Source organism: Alnus glutinosa, chromosome 5 (genome assembly GCF_958979055.1).
Source record: "Alnus glutinosa chromosome 5, dhAlnGlut1.1, whole genome shotgun sequence".
Classification (NCBI taxonomy): domain Eukaryota; kingdom Viridiplantae; phylum Streptophyta; class Magnoliopsida; order Fagales; family Betulaceae; genus Alnus; species Alnus glutinosa.
This window is the reverse complement of record NC_084890.1, coordinates 5,484,431-5,502,463: the sequence shown is the minus strand read 5'-3', so window position 1 is coordinate 5,502,463 and position 18,033 is coordinate 5,484,431. Positions and strand designations below refer to the sequence as shown.

Sequence of the window (18,033 nt, the reverse complement as noted above, 5' to 3'; positions counted from 1 at the left end):
ACAGATAAATATAATATTGGCTCTTGATTATGATTAATTTATGATAGATATTTAAGATGTGATTTCTGCTATTAAGTTTATGTTTTCTGCTGCATAGTAAATAGATGTTATACTCTGATTTACCAGGTACATATTATGAGGTATGTACTATATGTTGGCTTTGCGACATATCTCCGTGCCACCGTGAAGATCCGTTTATATTTTAAGAGATTTATGTATTTGCAAACGTTTCGTTAAAAAAAAATAAAAAAAAATTAGGGGTCGTCACAAAGAGCCACGTGGAACTTAACCAACTGGCCATGAAAGCCCAAATGGAGCTCATCTCGATCAGGAAACGCGAGCTTCTTTGGCAGAGGGTGACAAGGAAGTTATCAAATAAATAAAACCCTAAAGACAAAACAAAAACAAAAAAAAAAAAAAAAAAGAAGAAGAAGGCGGGGCTGCAGAAAACATCCATGGAGGGGTGGTATGGCGGTTTTTTATCGTGATATGGACAACGTGGTTAGACTTTTGACCTATGAGAAATTGATAATTATAAATTATTATTATTATTATTTTATTTTATTTTAAGTTTTTTGTTTGATTTTATTTATGAGAAAAATGTACAATTCGTCTTTGTAGTTGGCTTAATATATACATCGCTCTATGTGATATCAAAGTGAATTCAAAAGATTTTATGATTGGCCTAATTTATAAATTGTTCCCTGAAGTTAAAATTCGTTAAAAGAGGAAGGGGTATCTTCGTAGCCAACTAAAGCGTGACATGTGACATTGGATTAAATTTCCTTTTTATTTGAAGGCATCATCTTTTATAAATTACTGTATTTCTTTGCCTCATTTTAATTATATTTTTTGTTTAATTAATATTTGACCCCTTATTTAATCTAACTACAATTTACTACCTAGAATTAATTATTTACCACATTATGACGTATTCCTATTAGTTTATTATTCTGTTCTCATTCTATTTTACTTAAGATAAATTTATTATTATTATTATTATAGCTTTTATTCTAAATTACTCCAAGCATAATTCATTCCATTAATTAATTCAAATGCTCTGAAGTTACTAATATTAAACTTAATTATTATTTTGGGTGTTACAAAACTTGCCCGAATCCTTCACGTTTGAACATATATTGAAGTAAGAGAAATGTCTCCTGCAAAATAGTTGCCCACAACATGTGCACAACCGTAGATACATGGGTCATGGAGTGGAACCTATGTGTTGAGATCTACTCACATGGGTCCTATCCTATATGTCTACAGGTGTGAAGGGATCACTCCACTTTCAGTAATCCAAGCAAATACATATGGCCTAAAGGCTTTCAAATGAGCTGCCCTATCGCAGTATAGTAGGATCATCCCGAATCTAAGTTCGAAGAATAGAAATGGGAAACCCAAAAAGAAAAGAAAAGAAAAGAAGAAGAGTATATACTACATAGTACCCATCCCATCATGATTAAGAATTATTGAGTTGAAAATATTGCAGAAAAATTAGTCTAGAAAAGCAATAATGTGTATAAGCTTAAAAAGATGGAACTTTACTATTACCTGGTCCAGTGGCTTTTGGTGGGAACTGGGAACCAATGGGTGAGTTTAATATCATGTCATTACCTCCTTTAAAAATTCAGAATAGAAAAATACTACTTATTAAGCAGATGTTTTGGAAGCGTGTCAATGGCGTATAGGATTGAAAATTTGAAAACTTTGTGGCTTTTACCTAACCGATATTCGTCCACTAGTTTGGACTTTTGGCGTAGAACCGCGGTAGATCACCAACTAGAGCTGGTCAATATATATTTTTCAAATGGAATTTTCTCAAGTGTAACTTTTTCGATTCATCCAATAGAAGAGAGTCCAACTTCTCCTTCTCACATGATCACATCATCTTCAAGATGGCAAATATTGGCGGCCATTAATGAAGCTTGTTCTTTGATATCAGACACCATTAATATTACTACTTCCAGATCTCTTCCTGCAGGTGAATCTCAATAACCCTCACCTACTGTGAGATGGGCATCCCTCTGTTCTCGTTCCTTTTCATTTCCTGCTTTCTTTCATTGTTTTGCCATGCAGCCAACAATACAATCACACAAGGCCAATCTTTAAGAGACGGCCAAACTGTGATATCAGAGGGTCAGAACTTCGAGCTGGGATTCTTCAGCCCTGGAAATTCATCGTCACGATACGTTGGGATATGGTATTACAACTTTACGGACCCAGCGGTCGTATGGGTTGCAAACAGAGGAAGTCCAATCTCTGATAAATCCGGGGTCTTAAGGATTGGAGATGACGGTAATTTGAAGGTTTTCGATGGGAACAACAGTGAAGTGTGGTCAAGTAATGCTTCAATCACATCGAGAAACACAACAGCAAGACTTGATATTTCCGGAAATCTCATCCTCTCCGGCAGTGACAATCTGGACTATTGGCAGAGCTTCAATGATCCAACGGACACATTTTTGCCCGGGATGAAAGTGGTAGTGAATGATCAAATGGGTGAGAACCGTGCTTTCATTTCATGGAAATCTGCTAATGATTCTTCAACAGGAAGCTACACCATGGGGGTTGATCCTCGTGGCTCACCACAGATAGTGATATGGGAGGGGGAGAATAGGCGGTGGAGAAGCGGGCATTGGGATGGAAGAGTTTTCTTAGGTGTTCCAAATATGCCAGGAAACTATATGTACGGTTTTGGACTTTCTGATAAAGATAATAATGGAAGCAGGTATTTTACATATACCCCAACTAACAGTGGGGATAAGTTGAGGTTTCGGATCCGTTGGGACGGATATGAAGAGCAGTTAATTTGGGAAGAAGATAAGGGGAAGTGGGGTGTTATTCAATCTCAGCCCGCTAACGATTGCGAGCTCTATAATAAGTGTGGTGATTTTGGGGTTTGTAGTGTATCGGATTCACCTATATGCACTTGTATGAAAGGGTTCGATCCAAGGTACCCAGATGAATGGAATAGGGGGAATTGGTCTGGTGGGTGTCTGAGGAGGACTCAATTGCAGTGTCAGAGGAATATTAGTAATGCGACAGTGGGAAATGATGGAGAAGATGGGTTCTTTAATTTGAAGTGTATGAAGTTGCCAGATTTTACGGATTTGACGAATATGCGTTTCAATGAGAGTTGTGAGGATAAATGTCTGCAGAATTGTTCTTGTGTTGCATATTCAGAAGTTGAGGAGATTGGATGCATGATATGGAATGGGGACTTGATTGATATTCAGCACTTTGCAACAGGTGGGAATACCTTATCTATCCGTCTTGCGCATGCTGACTTAGGAGGTAAGTTAAAATCCCATTGTCATTGTAATTGTTCTTGACTTGGAAGTTTATCATAATTATTCAAACAGCAGAATCCTTAAATATGGGAATTTCTCTAAGATGTCACTGAAATAATTGGATCAGTAGTTCTCATATTTATTTCCAAATCCCATTATGACATCTGTTTCTTGTTATTTCCCTAAACGCAACAGACATAATAGTTTGTATTTTTTTTTTGAACAATAATGGGCTAAATTGCATCTCCATTTGCCCAGATCTGTAATGGAAATTCTTCTATAGTCATTCCCATTATTTTCAATGTGTTATAGTGCTTCACCAAGTTCTTGTTTTTGCCAATACTAACGGGCAGATGGGTATGAAACTACCACTTGATTATTCTTTCATGTCCATTCAAACTGTTGAAAATGTAAAACATAATACAAAAAAAGGCAAAGGCTAGCAGTGAAGAATTGCTGACCATTTTAATAAATCAATTCAAACTGGTATTTCTTTTATTCCCTATGGTTGCGTAGAAGATGCAAGAAAAACAGAAAATATATGAAATCTTGCATATCATGACGTTCTTGTCTCTTTGTATATATAGGTGGCAAGAGCAAATTATCCACCCCTGTGATAATAATAATTTCTGTAGCGGGAGTAGTCCTCCTAGGTGTATTATTATTTCTACTCTGGAGGTTCAAAACAAAACTGAAAGGTAATGCCTTAATTTTTCCATTAGGCTCATGATGAAAGTAATAATTTTCAAGAAAGCTTAAGACAAATGTAATTATTCATGATTTCTACTTCTCACTTTTATCTTTTTTATTTTTTATTTTTTTGCCCACAGCATGTATATCCTCAATTGCATGCAGCAAGAACAGCAATGAAATACCAATTCTTGTAGTGAACAGAAGTGGAGAATTTTCTACAGATCTTTCAGGATCAGTTGATCTTGCCATAGAAGGAGATCAAGCAAATAGACCAGAATTACCATTGTTCAATTTCAATTGTGTAGTCGTTGCTACAAACAACTTTTCTGAAGAAAACAAGCTTGGGGAGGGGGGATTCGGTCGTGTCTATAAGGTGAATATTTATCCTAGGCTTGTCTTCTAAAGTTCAAAGAAGGGAAGTTAAAACTGTCCTAAAGATACTACTTTTTTCCATTACCAGGGGAAGCTTCCAGGGGGACAAGAAATAGCTGTAAAGAGGCTTTCAAGAAGATCTACTCAAGGTTTGGAGGAATTTAAGAATGAGATTATACTGATTGCCAAATTACAACATAGAAATCTTGTGAGACTTTTAGGCTGCTGCATTCAAGGTGAAGAAAAGATGCTGCTTTATGAATACATGCCAAACAAAAGTCTGGATTGCTTTCTTTTTGGTATGTTCCCTTTTCCCAATTTACGGTTTGCTAGTGTGCTAGCAATAAATTTATAGAGGCTGTCGCAGTAAAGAGTTTCTTTCTATAACTGTCTCCATTTTCTATTGAACTTATGCAGACAAAACCAAGCAATCACTACTAGATTGGAGGAAACGTTTCACAATTATTGAAGGGATTGCAAGAGGACTCCTTTATCTTCATCGAGATTCGAGGTTGCGAATAATTCATCGGGATCTAAAGGCCAGCAATATTTTGTTGGATGAAGACATGAATCCAAAGATTTCAGACTTTGGCATGGCCAGAATATTTGGGGGAAACCAACATGAAGCCAATACAAACAGAGTTGTTGGCACCTAGTAAGTATGGCATGTCTATGCATGTACATTATATGTCTGCCTTTCATCTGTTGTCTACATCTTATTAATCGCGATTTCACAATCTTTGCTAAAATGTAGCGGCTACATGTCTCCTGAATATGCTATGGAAGGCTTATTCTCAGTGAAATCAGATGTCTATAGTTTTGGGGTATTACTCCTAGAGATTGTAAGTGGCAAGAGGAACACTAGCTTTCGCTTATCCGAACACTTGAGCCTTATAGGATATGTAAGTACATTTATTGTTTTTCTAGCTTACTATGAGACTAAAAACGAAGCCTGTAATCATTGATTAGATGTTTTAGTGACATAATATCTTGGAATGGTATTAGGTATGGCATCTTTGGAATCAAGAAAAAATAACTGATCTCATTGATCCTTCTATTCGGGATTCGTGTTCTCGCCATGAAGCATTGAGATGCATACAAGTGGGGATGCTGTGTGTCCAAGATTCTGCAGCTCAGAGACCAACTATGTCAAATGTTGTGTTAATGCTAGAGAGTGAAGCCGCAAGTCTTCCATTGCCTAGAGAACCTGCTTTTACTTCGATGAGGGGCAGCTTTGTAGAAACAGAATCCTATACATCTGGCCCTGACATCGTATCCTCAAACGCTATGACTGTTACAATGATTTTTGGAAGATAGAGTAATTTTTTTTCCCCTTTCTTTAGTTTCAGGCAGTGTGTATACATTTTTTTTTTTACCACAGAAGACTCATAAAGCGAAGTATATTCCATTGATTATGATTTTGGTTAGAAAATGTTCATTCATAATTAAAGGGGAAATGAACTGAGATTCAATTGGCTTGGGAACTGCTTAGGCCCAAAAAAATTATTCTAAAAGCTGATCTCCATGTGCCTGTGAGGTCTGAAGAGTTGTAAGCTTGCATACAGACTTCTGAATTTGCAGCCATGAAGTGTTTTATCATTAGAATGGTTGAGAGTATTTACAAAACTTTAAAGGTAGTGTTTGATCATAGTCTCTCATTTTTCCAATCAATATCCAAAAGAAAAGAATAGCAGGGTCAGAAGTAATCAAAGATGCTTCTAGAATTGAAATATTGTCAGAGGGAGTACTTCTCCCAAACTCAAAAGAAAAACAAGAGGTGGAGGTGGGGAAAATCTTAAGAATTTCACCAATGGAAGAGGGAGGAAAAAAAGAAAAAATGTAAGAGGGTCACGAAATCATGGGTTCTTTGGGTTGGTCAAATGATGAAGCACAGTCCAATAGCAAGGTAGAAATTCTTCTCCTAAAATGATTTACTCTCAATTTCTACTTTCTAAACTTAGCTTATCTTTACCTTACGTAACCAATCTCCATTTAGGTGGTTAATTTTCCTTTTATATCTCTACTATTTTATTATTGAAGTTAGTGTAACAGGACACGTTTAATCAAGAATCAATTTCTGTCTTGTCAAAGTTTGAGTTCTTTGAATTTCTTTCATTCAGAAGAGTTAGAAGCTTCTTCACGTATTTTCTTTCTTTCTTCTGTATGCAGTCAATGAAAGATATATTTTAACTACTATGCGTTGAATCCTCTGCATGATTGACTTAGCAAATCGTTGATGATAGTCCAAGGTTTACAATTCTTTGTTTTATCTGTATAATTAAGCATGTGGAAGGTCTAAAAATGCATTATATAATGCTAATGGCAGAAGAATATTGTATTAGCAAGTTGGGCTTCTTTGTGATAGCTTAATTCAAGCCCATTAAGGATTCTTTGAATAATTTGGTCAACAATCCAATTTCTAATTGAATGAGGATAAGACTCCCACACCAAATCAAACTCTAAGCACTCCTAGTTGGACAAGAATTTCCTACAAACAAGTTTGTAGGAAATTTCCTACAATCCACATAAAAGATTGGCATGTGTCCTTTAAGCATGTGAAAAGTACATGTTATTTTATTAATGCTATTAAAAAAGCATGTGAGAAGTACATGCTATTAAAATAACATATGTTTCTCACATGCCAAAAGACACGTGTCAATTTTATAGGTGGGTTGTAGGAAATTTCCTACAAACCGGTTTGTAGGAAATTTCTGTCTCTCCTAGTTTAAGTGGGAGTAGTTAACCCAAATCAGGTTTGACCCTACATCTTTGCTTATAAATAGGCTCATACCCTAAATATAAATGACAGACTGATTATTTTATGCATTTAACAAGGTTGTCTTCATTAATTAGGAATAATAGTCTTTGTCTACTTGATAACTAGATTGAATAATGTTTTTAGCCGTATTTAAATGTTGTGTCCAGGCTACAGGCAATTAAAGAATCAAATTTATTGATCATTCTCATTTCTTGATCGACTATGATTGAAATATATATTATCTTTGAATTGAATGAGCTGATGGTGAGCAAATCGGCAAATGGAAAGGCCAAACTGAGGAAGCACTAACTAAAATAGATGTTCCCATGCATGGTTGGTAAAGAGTCATAGGCTGGCTTTATAGATTTTGAGACTTAAACTATGATAAGTTTAAGTGACACATTTTCTTATATTAAAATATTAAATAAATAATAAATATTTAATTTTTATGTAAAGTTGGAGAATTTGCCTCTTCTGAGCATTTAATTATTTTTTGTCTGTTTTGAACTATGCAACATTCAAATTGATGTTCGAGAAGATTATTATTTGATGAAATGATGAGTCAACAAATCAGTAAGAAATCAATCTGATATTAGTGTGTGACTCGTGCACATTTCGTACCATATATACATAAAACAGTTTGCTAAAATCCATAATTCATTTTTTCTGAAAATGTTCCTTTGTTATTCTTGTCACACTTTTCTGAAAACCCTAAAAAACCTTTGGCTAAACATTTTCTTGTAATTAACTTTCACTAACTCCTTTAATAAAACTTGACTTGCAAAACATACACTTCTGTTTATCATGAAAGTATTCTATAAAACTTACATCATCCATAGAAACACTACATGTTACTATAAACTTTAAAAATGGGTGGCTTATGGGCTTCTTTTCTTTTCTTTGCTTTACTTTATTTTCTCATCGTTAAACTTTTCCTTTCCTTTTATGCTTGTGTACTCTGTTGAACCCCTAGAGCATAGGTCGTACTTCTTTCGAAATCAACCGTCTCAAGAAAATTGGCCTGCTCAACTTCTCTCTACGGTGGCCCTGTATGCCAACTCCCTTTGCTTAGGGCTCTGGCAGGAGAAATTTCCACCACAGGCCACACCTTAGTGTGTGTTGCAATGTCCAATTTTGAAATTTATAACCCTTTTTTACCACCTTATCCTGTTCAATTCATTTCTTTATTATGATTACTTTTGTTAACCTTTATACATACATAATACTTAATTAGTTTATATCAAATTTAAACTGTATCTCAACCGTACGTTTTCTTATCACTAGAACCCTCAATGGCTTACACAAATATTTTTTATATTTTAATTTAATCATATTAATTTAAAAAAATTAAATTTTATTCACAAAAAAAATATTAATATAAAATAATATAAAAGTATTTTTTTAAAAATTTGGCATATACAAATTCCGGCAAAAGTTGCCGGAATCCGGCCATTTTCGCCGGATTCAGGTGAACTTTTCCGGAATTCGGAACAAAATGGCCGGATCCAGGCCAGTTGACCGGAAACCGGCCATCCTGGCTAGTTTCCGGCCAGCTGGCCTGAGATTCGGCCAGAATAGCCAGATCCGGCCAGATGCTGGGGGTCCAGCCGTTCTGGCCGCTGATTCGGCCTCTCCAGCCAGTATCCCGGCCAGACGGCCGGATCCGTCCAGGATTCCGGCCGCTTCGACTGGCCGGAATCTGGCATGGTATCCCCGAAATCCGGCGACATCTGCCGGACGTCGCCGGATTTCGGCTTAATTTGTCAAATTCCGGCACCGACCGGAGTTGGATTCTGACTTGTCGAAATTCGGCAATAGTCAACTACTTGAACGTAAAGGTTAACTGCGTTGTTTAAAAAAAAATCGACTGCATCTACCATTTACGAAAAATGATTTACGCTTTTAAAAAACATAAATCATTTTCTGAAATTTATTAAGCATTTTTGGTCAAACGGAAATCATTTTCCGATTGACCATTATTTTCACTCCTACCAAATACCGAAAAATACTGAAACTATTTTTTAAAAATCATTTTACGCCGAAACAAACAAAGCATTAGCTCAAGATGACTTCAACCATAAGCCACTGTTTTCTAGGTTGTTAATTAATTGAGGCCGGCCTGTTTTGTTTCACATGGAGAGCAAGTTTAGTTAAATCGAGTAGTTACTATTTTGTTGGTTTTGATCGAGGTGAGCAAAAAACAAAAAAAAAAAAAAAAAAAAAAAAAATCTCATAATCAATTTAAATCAATTTTTTAGTAAATTATGAGTCTCAGTCTTCCTATTACTAAGAAGGGATTATGTGCCCAAACATGATTTTTGTGCAAAAATTGTGATTCTCCTCCATATGCCAAACTTGAGCCCATATCCAACATTACAACATAAAAATTTCACTATATCCTAGTTACATATAATTCTATAAACAAAATTAAAAAGCTAAAGCAACATGATCTTGTTTCATCATCGATCGGTACTTCTCTTGTGAGATGGTCAGCAGTGCTTGAAATTTCTGTGAATGCTTTGGACCACTGAAGAGGAAATGATCTAATAGCCTTCCTGCAATATTTTCAAGTAAGTTTTAGAGTTTTTTGGGTTAACAGAAACATTTAAAAAAAAAAAAAAAAAAAAAAAAAAAAAAAGAAGAAGCAAACCAGCTACCAAATCAACAGATAACAAAAAATCAACAGAAAGGGATTGAAGAAAAGGCTTAAAGTTTTGAGAGGGTAAGAGATTGCAGAAAATTGTAGGATTTTACAGATTCGTTTTTCTGCAAATGAAGTGGATTAAACTTAAACACCAGCAATATGACAACTTTTTCTACAACAACAAAACCAAGCACAATTCGGTTCAGACATTTTGTCGAACACCAGGCGAGCATCTTCAAGAACCAAAAAAAGACCACAAAGAATTATCACAACCACAAAACCAAGCACAATTCGGTTCAGCCATTTTGTCGAACACCCGGCAAGCATCTTCAAGAACAAAAAAAGACAACAACAACTTATCAAAACAAAACCAACCGGTGACCGGCCGTTGAGAGAGAGAGAAAAAATAGAAAACAAACCCACAATGGCCGAGAGAGAGACCACAGAGAGAGAGAGAGAGAGAGAGAGAGAGAGAGATACCGTAGAGAAAGAATACGGGGGTCAGCTCGGCGCCGGAACTGCGGTGGGCGGTGCTCCGATGGGTGGCGGTCGGTGGGTCTGCAACGAGATAAAAGGAAAGGTGAGAAGAGGAACGAGAGAGAGAGACCTCGGTCAGCGGTGGAGACGGGCAAAGATCTCGGGTCGGCACCGGAAAAGGGGGGAGTTCTGCCGGAAATGGGGGCAAATCGGAGCCGGAAATGGGGGGAGATCGGTCGGCGGTGGAGATGGGCGGAGATCGCCGAAAAAGGGGGGAATTCCGCCGGAATTGTTTTTGCTTGAGGTCTGCAACAAATGACTGAAGCTAGGAAGAAGACAGTCTTTCTTTCTTTTTTCCCTTCTTTCTTTTCTTTTTTTTCTTTTTTTTTTTGGGAGGGAAACAAATTTTTCTTGGGAAGCCGTGTAAAATTGTGGCAAATTCTCATCCTTTGGATCTAATGGAGGGCCAGGATTCTCAAATGGGGATCCCAGTCCGAAAACTTGTGACGTCTTGTCCTAAAATTCAAGGGCGAAGTTTGAAATTTTCTCAATTAACTACGATACGCTATTTTACATTCTTAAAATTTAACATTCCGGAAATACCTGTAATAATTTTAGCTTTTAAATTGACCTAATAGACATATCAAACAAAACTAACAAGACGTTTGGAAATTGAATTTGTTGAACTTATAATAGAATTCTAATTCATTACTCGAATTTTGAAATTTGACTTTGTGAGATAAAATTTAAAAAAATTAAATAAAATATAATTTATTTTTGAAAAAAGTAGAGATGAATAGAGAAGAATTCTGATTCAACTCTGTTTTGCCAACAGACCAATATCATTACTCGATATCAATAATATCTTAAATTACTACTCCTTTGTACAAGTAACTACCATATAATGTTCACTAAAGTTGTACATCACGACATAAGGAGAAGAGAGGAAGAGAAATTAAAGGAAAGGAAGAGGGAGGGAGAGGAAGAGAAGAGACAGGAAAGGCAAGGAAAGAAAAGGAAGAGGGAGGGGGCTTATATCTTTACCAAGGATAAGGGATAAGATATCTTCATAGCCAACTAGAGCGTGACATGTGATAGTGGATTAAATTTTTTTTTTATTTTAAGGCATCATCTTTTATAAATTACTGTATTTCTCCGCCTCATTTTAATTATATTTTCTTTATTTAATTAATATTTGATCCCTTATTTAATCTAACTACAATTTACCACCTAGAATTAATTATTTAACACATTAAGACGTATTCCTATTAGTTTATTATTCTATTCTCTTTCTATTTTACTTAAGATAAATTCATTATTATTTTTATCATAGCTATTATTCTAAATTACACCAAACGTAATTCATTCCATTAATTAATTCAAATGCTCTAAAGTTACTAATATTAAACTTAATTATTTTCTTGGGCATTACAAAACTTGCCCGAATCCTACACGTTCGAACATATATTTAAGCAAGAGAAATGCCCCATGTACAACATATGCACAACTGTAGACAAATGGATCATGGAATGAGACCCATGTGTTGAGACCTACTCACATGATTCTCATCCCATGTGTTTACAATTGTGCAAGAATCACACATCTTTAAGTAATCCAAGCAAATATATATAGCCCAAAGGCTTTCACATGAGCTGCCCTATGGCAGTACAGTAGGATGAGCCCGAATATAAGTCCAAAGAATAGAAATCGGAAACCAAAAAAGAAAAGAAAGGAAAAGAAGAAGAGTATACTACAAAGTACCCATCCCATTATGATTAAGAATTATTGAGTTGAAAATATTGCAGAAAAATTACTCTAGAAAAGCAATAATGTGTATAAGCTGAAAAAGATGGAACTTTGCTATTACCTGGTCCGTGGCTTTTGGTGGGAACTGGGAACCAATGGTTGAGTTTAATATCATGTAATTACCCACTTAAAAAATGCAGAATAGCTAAATCCTACTTATTAAGCAGATGTTTTGGAAGCGTGTCAATGGCGTGTAGGATTGAAATTTTGAAAACTTTGTGGCTTTTACCAAACCGATATTCGTCCACTAGTTTGGATTTTTTGGCGTAGAACAGCGGTAGATCACCAACTAGAGCTGGTCAATATATATTTTTCAAATGGAAGTTTCTCAAGTGTAACTTCTTCGATTCATCCAATAGAAGAGAGTCCAACTTTTCCTTCTAACAAGATCACATCATCTTCAAGATGGCAAATATTGGCGGCCATTAATGAAGCTTGTTCTTTGATATCAGACACCATTAATATTACTACTTCCAGATCTCTTCCTGCAGGTGAATCTCAACAATCCTCACCTACTGTGAGATGGGCATCCCTCTGTTCGCGTTCCTTTTCACTTCCTGCTTTCTTTCATTGTTTTGCCATGCAGCCAACAATACAATCACACGAGGCGAATCCTTAAGAGACGGCCAAACTGTGATATCAGAGGGTAAGAACTTCGAGCTGGGATTCTTCAGCCCTGGAAATTCATCGTCACGATACGTTGGAATATGGTATTACAACAATACGGACCCAGCGGTCATATGGGTTGCAAACAGAGGAAGTCCAATCTCTGATAAATCCGGGGTCTTAAGGATTGGAGATGACGGTAATTTGATGGTTTTCGATGGGAACAACAGTGAAGTGTGGTCAAGTAATGCTTCAATCACATCGAGAAACACAACAGCAAGACTTGAAATTTCCGGAAATCTCATCCTATCCGGCAGTGACAATCTGGACTATTGGCAGAGCTTCAATCATCCAACGGACACATTTTTGCCCGGGATGAGAGTGGAAGTGAATGATCAAATGGGTGAGAACCGTGCTTTCATTTCATGGAAATCTGCTAATGATTCTTCAACAGGAAGCTACACCATGGGGGTTGATCCTCGTGGCTCACCACAGATAGTGATATGGGAGGGGGTGAATAGGCGGTGGAGAAGCGGGCATTGGGATGGAAGAGTTTTCTTAGGTGTTCCAAATATGACAGGAAACTATATGTACGGTTTTGGACTTTCTGATACAGATAATAATGGAAGCAGTACTTATTTTACATATACCCCAACTAACAGTGGGGATAAGTTGAGGTTTCGGATTCGTTGGGATGGATATGAAGAGGAGTTAATTTGGGAAGAAGATAAGGAGAAGTGGGGTGTTATTCAATCTCAGCCCGCTAACGATTGCGAGCTCTACAATAAGTGTGGTGATTTTGGGGTTTGTAGTGTATCGGATTCACCTATATGCACTTGTATGAAAGGGTTCGATCCAAGGTACCCAGATGAATGGAATAGGGGGAATTGGTCTGGTGGGTGTCTGAGGAGGACTCAATTGCAGTGTCAGAGGAATATTAGTAATGTGACAGTGGGAATTGATGGAGAAGATGGGTTCTTTGATTTGAAGTGTATGAAGTTGCCAGATTTTACGGATTTGACGAATTTGCATTTCAATGAGAGTTGTGAGGATAAGTGTCTGCAGAATTGTTCTTGTGTTGCATATTCAGAAGTTAAGGGGATTGGATGCATGATATGGAATGGGGACTTGATTGATATTCAGCATTTTGCAACAGGTGGGAATACCATATCTATCCGTCTTGCGCATGCTGACTTAGGAGGTAAGTTAAAATCCCATTGTCATTGTTATTGTTCTTGACTTGGAAGTTTATCATAATTATTCAAACAGCAGAATCCTTAAATATGGGAATTTTTCTAAGATGTCACTGAAATAATTGGATCTGTAGTTCTCATATTTATTTCCAAATACCATTATGACATCTGTTTCTTGTTGTTTCCCTAAACACAACAGACATAATAGTTGGTATTTTTGTTTTGAACAATAATGTGCTAAATTGCATCTCCATTTGCCCAGATCTGTAATGGAAATTCTTCTATAGTCATTCCCATTATTTTCAATGTGTTATAGTGCTTCACCAAGTTCTTGTTTTTGCCAATACTAACGGGCAGATGGGTATGAAACTACCACTTGATTATTCTTTCATGTCCATTCAAACTGTTCAAAATGTAAAACATAATCCCGAAAAAGGCAAAGGCTAGCAGTGGAGAATTGCTGACCAATTTAATAAATCAATTCAAACTGGTATTTCTTTTATTCCCTATGGTTGCGTAGAAGATGCAAGAAAAACAGAAAATATATGAAATCTTGTATATCATGACATTCTTGTCTCTTTGTATATATAGGTGGCAAGAGCAAATTATCCACCCCTGTGATAATAATAATTTCTGTAGCGGGAGTAGTCCTCCTAGGTGTATTAATATTCCTACTCTGGAGGTTCAAAACAAAACTGAAAGGTAATGCCTTAATTTTTCCATTAGGCTCATGATGAAAGTAATAATTTTCAAGAAAGCTTCAGAGAAATGTAATTATTCATGATTTTTACTTCTCACTTTTATCTTTTTTATTTTTTTGCCCACAGTATCTATATCCTCAATTGCACGTAGCAAGAACAGCAATGAAATACCAATTATTGAAGTGAGCAGAAGTGGAGAATTTTCTGCAGATCTTTCAGGATCAGCTGATCTTGCCATTGAAGGAGATCAAGCAAATAGACCAGAATTACCATTGTTCAATTTCAATTGTGTAGTCGTTGCTACAAACAACTTTTCTGAAGAAAACAAGCTTGGGGAGGGGGGATTCGGTCATGTCTATAAGGTGAATATTTATCCTAAGCTTGTCTTCTAAAGTTCAAAGAAGGGTACGTAGTTAAAACTGTCCTAAAGAGACTACTACTTTTTTCCATTACCAGGGGAAGCTTCCAGGGGGACAAGAAATAGCTGTAAAGAGGCTTTCAAGAAGATCTACTCAAGGTTTGGAGGAATTTAAGAATGAAATTATACTGATTGCTAAATTACAACATAGAAATCTTGTGAGACTTTTAGGCTGCTGCATTCAAGGCGAAGAAAAGATGCTGCTTTATGAATACATGCCAAACAAAAGCCTGGATTCCTTTCTTTTTGGTATTTTCCCTTTTCCCAATCTACAATTTGCTAGTGTGCTAGCAATAAATTTATAGAGGTTGTCATAGTAAAGAGTTTCTTTCTATAACTGTCTCCATTTTCTATTGAACTTGTGCAGACAAAACCAAGCAATCACTACTAGATTGGAGGAAATGTTTCACAATTATTGAAGGGATTGCAAGAGGACTCCTTTATCTTCATCGAGATTCGAGGTTGCGAATAATTCATCGGGATCTAAAGGCCAGCAACATTTTGTTGGATGAAGACATGAACCCAAAGATTTCGGACTTTGGCATGGCCAGGATATTTGGGGGAAACCAACATGAAGCCAATACAAACAGAGTTGTTGGCACCTAGTAAGTTGGCATGTCTATGCATGTACATTATATGTCTGCCTTTCATCTGTTGTCTACATCTTATTAATCTCGATTTCACAATCTTTGCTCAAATGTAGCGGCTACATGTCTCCTGAATATGCTATGGAAGGCTTATTTTCAGTGAAATCAGATGTCTATAGTTTTGGGGTATTACTCCTAGAGATTGTAAGTGGCAAGAGGAACACTAGCTTTCGCTTATCCGAACACTTGAGCCTTATAGGATATGTAAGTACATTTACTGTTCTTCTAGTTTACTATGAGACTAAAAACTTAGCGTGTAATAATTGATTAGATGTTTTAGTGACATAATGTCTTGGAATGGTATTAGGTATGGCATCTTTGGAATCAAGAAAAAATAACTGACCTCATTGATCCTTCTATTCGGGATTCGTGTTCTCGCCATGAAGCATTGAGATGCATACAAGTGGGGATGCTGTGTGTCCAAGATTCTGCAGCTCACAGACCAACTATGTCAAATGTTGTGTTAATGCTAGAGAGTGAAGCCACAAGTCTTCCATTGCCTAGACAACCTACTTTTACTTCGATGAGGGGCAGCTTTGAAGAAACAGAATCCTATACATCTGGCCCTGACATCGTATCCTCAAACGATATGACTGTTACAATGATTTTTGGAAGATAGAGTCATGTTTTATTTTTATTTTTTTTCCCCTTTCTTTAGTTTCAGGCAGTGTGTATACTTTTTCTTTTTCTTTTTTTTTTTTCTTTTTTTTTTCTTTTTTTAACACAGAAGATTCATAAAGAGAAGTATATTCCATTGATTATGATTTTGGTTAGAAAAAGTTCATTCATAATTAAAGGGGAAATGAACTGAGATTCAATTGGCTCAGGAACAGCTTAGGCCCAAAAATTTTATTCTAAAAGCTGATCTCCATGTGCCAGTGAGGTCTGAATAGTTGTAAGCTTGTGTACAGACTTCTGAATTTGCAACCATGAAGTGTTTTATCATTAGAATGGTTGAGAGTATTTACAAAACTTCAAAGGTAGTGTTTGATCATAGTCTCTCATTTTTCCAATCAATATCCAAAAGAAAAGAATAGCAGGGTCAGAAGTAATCAAAGATGCTTCTAGAATTGAAATATTGTCAGAGAGGGAGTACTTCTCCCAAACTGAAAGGAAAAACAAGAGGTGGAGGTGGGGAAAATCTTAAGAATTTCCCCAATGGAAGAGGGAGGAAAAAAAGAAAAAATGTAAGAGGGTGACGAAATCATGGGTTGGTCAAATGATGAAGCACAGTCCAATAGCAAGGTAGAAATTCTTCTCCTAAGATGATTTACTCTCAATTTCTACTTTCTAAACTTAGCTTATCTTTACCTTACATAACCAATCTCCATTTAGGTGGTTAATTTCCCTTTTAGATCTCTACTATTTTATTATTGAAGTTAGTGTAACAGGACACGTTTAATCAAGAATCAATTTCAGTTTTGTCAAAGTTTGAGTTCTTTGAATTTTCTTTCATTCAGAAGAATAAACAATCTCCATTTAGGTGGTTAATTTCCCTTTTAGATCTCTACTATTTTATTATTGAAGTTAGCGTAACAGGACACGTTTAATCAAGAATCAATTTCTGTCTTGTCAAAGTTTGAGTTCTTTGAATTTCTTTCATTCAGAAGAGTTAGAAGCTTCTTCACGTATTTTCTTTCTTTCTTCTGTATGCAGTCAATGAAAGATATATTTTAACTACTATGCGTTGAATCCTCTGCATGATTGACTTAGCAAATCGTTGATGATAGTCCAAGGTTTACAATTCATTGTTTTATCTGTATAATTAAGCATGTGGATGGTCTAAAAATGCATTATATAATGCTAATGGCAGAAGAATATTGTATTAGCAAGTTGGGCTTCTTTCTAATAGCTAGGCCAACCATGTCGTCTGTAATTCTCATGCTAATTGCTAAGTAGTGAAATGGATTTTCCTGTAACACAACTTTTCAAGCATTACCGATTCTTAGAGTACTGTTTGGAGAGTCGATAAGCTAATTCCTGTAGATGTCTATTTGCTATAACAAAACTTCGTGAAATACTATCTCAAGAAATCTATGAAGATCGAATTAGGTCTCAATAGAGGAGTCGGTGTTTTACTATTAGCCGCAAGTCTCGTATTGGGTGAAGTACTCATACCGGAGTTTAATTGTACCCTGTTGAAACATTTTTTATTTTACCCCATTCTGTAGTTTAATTGTATTTTATGTGTTCCCATTGTTTACTTGGTCTGAATAACAATATATAGTTGGTTGTGACGAAGCCCAAGTTTTGAACATATTTATTTAATGTCATTATTCTTTGTAATATGTCTTGTTTTGCTGTTTCGATAGAAGCCAATATGCAAGGGTGCATTGAATGCGTCACAGTGAAATTTTTGGGTTGAACATTGAATGCTACTTCAATTCAGACGTATCATGGTCACATGTAAACATGCCTTCCTCTA

General features: G+C 36.1%; 1 protein-coding gene and 1 long non-coding RNA gene across 2 annotated transcripts; one reads left to right on the top strand and one right to left on the bottom strand.

Annotated features, from left to right (window-relative positions):
* Positions 1–1,785: 1,785 nt before the first annotated feature.
* On the top strand, positions 1,786–16,604 carry LOC133868872 (uncharacterized). The gene is made up of 14 exons (XM_062305881.1): positions 1,786–3,297; positions 3,881–3,991; positions 4,124–4,359; positions 4,447–4,657; positions 4,776–5,013; positions 5,113–5,260; positions 5,364–5,672; positions 12,548–13,850; positions 14,434–14,544; positions 14,670–14,905; positions 15,000–15,210; positions 15,329–15,566; positions 15,665–15,812; positions 15,916–16,604. The coding sequence occupies exons 1-14, from the start codon at positions 2,016–2,018 to the stop codon at positions 16,225–16,227; spliced, it is 5,094 nt and encodes a 1,697-aa protein (XP_062161865.1). The 5' UTR covers positions 1,786–2,015; the 3' UTR covers positions 16,228–16,604.
* Positions 9,357–10,716, bottom strand: LOC133868337 (uncharacterized). The gene is made up of 2 exons (XR_009900320.1): positions 10,241–10,716; positions 9,357–9,671 (listed from the first exon to the last, which is right to left on the bottom strand). It is a non-coding gene; the product is annotated as an uncharacterized LOC133868337 (long non-coding RNA).
* Positions 16,605–18,033: the final 1,429 nt, after the last annotated feature.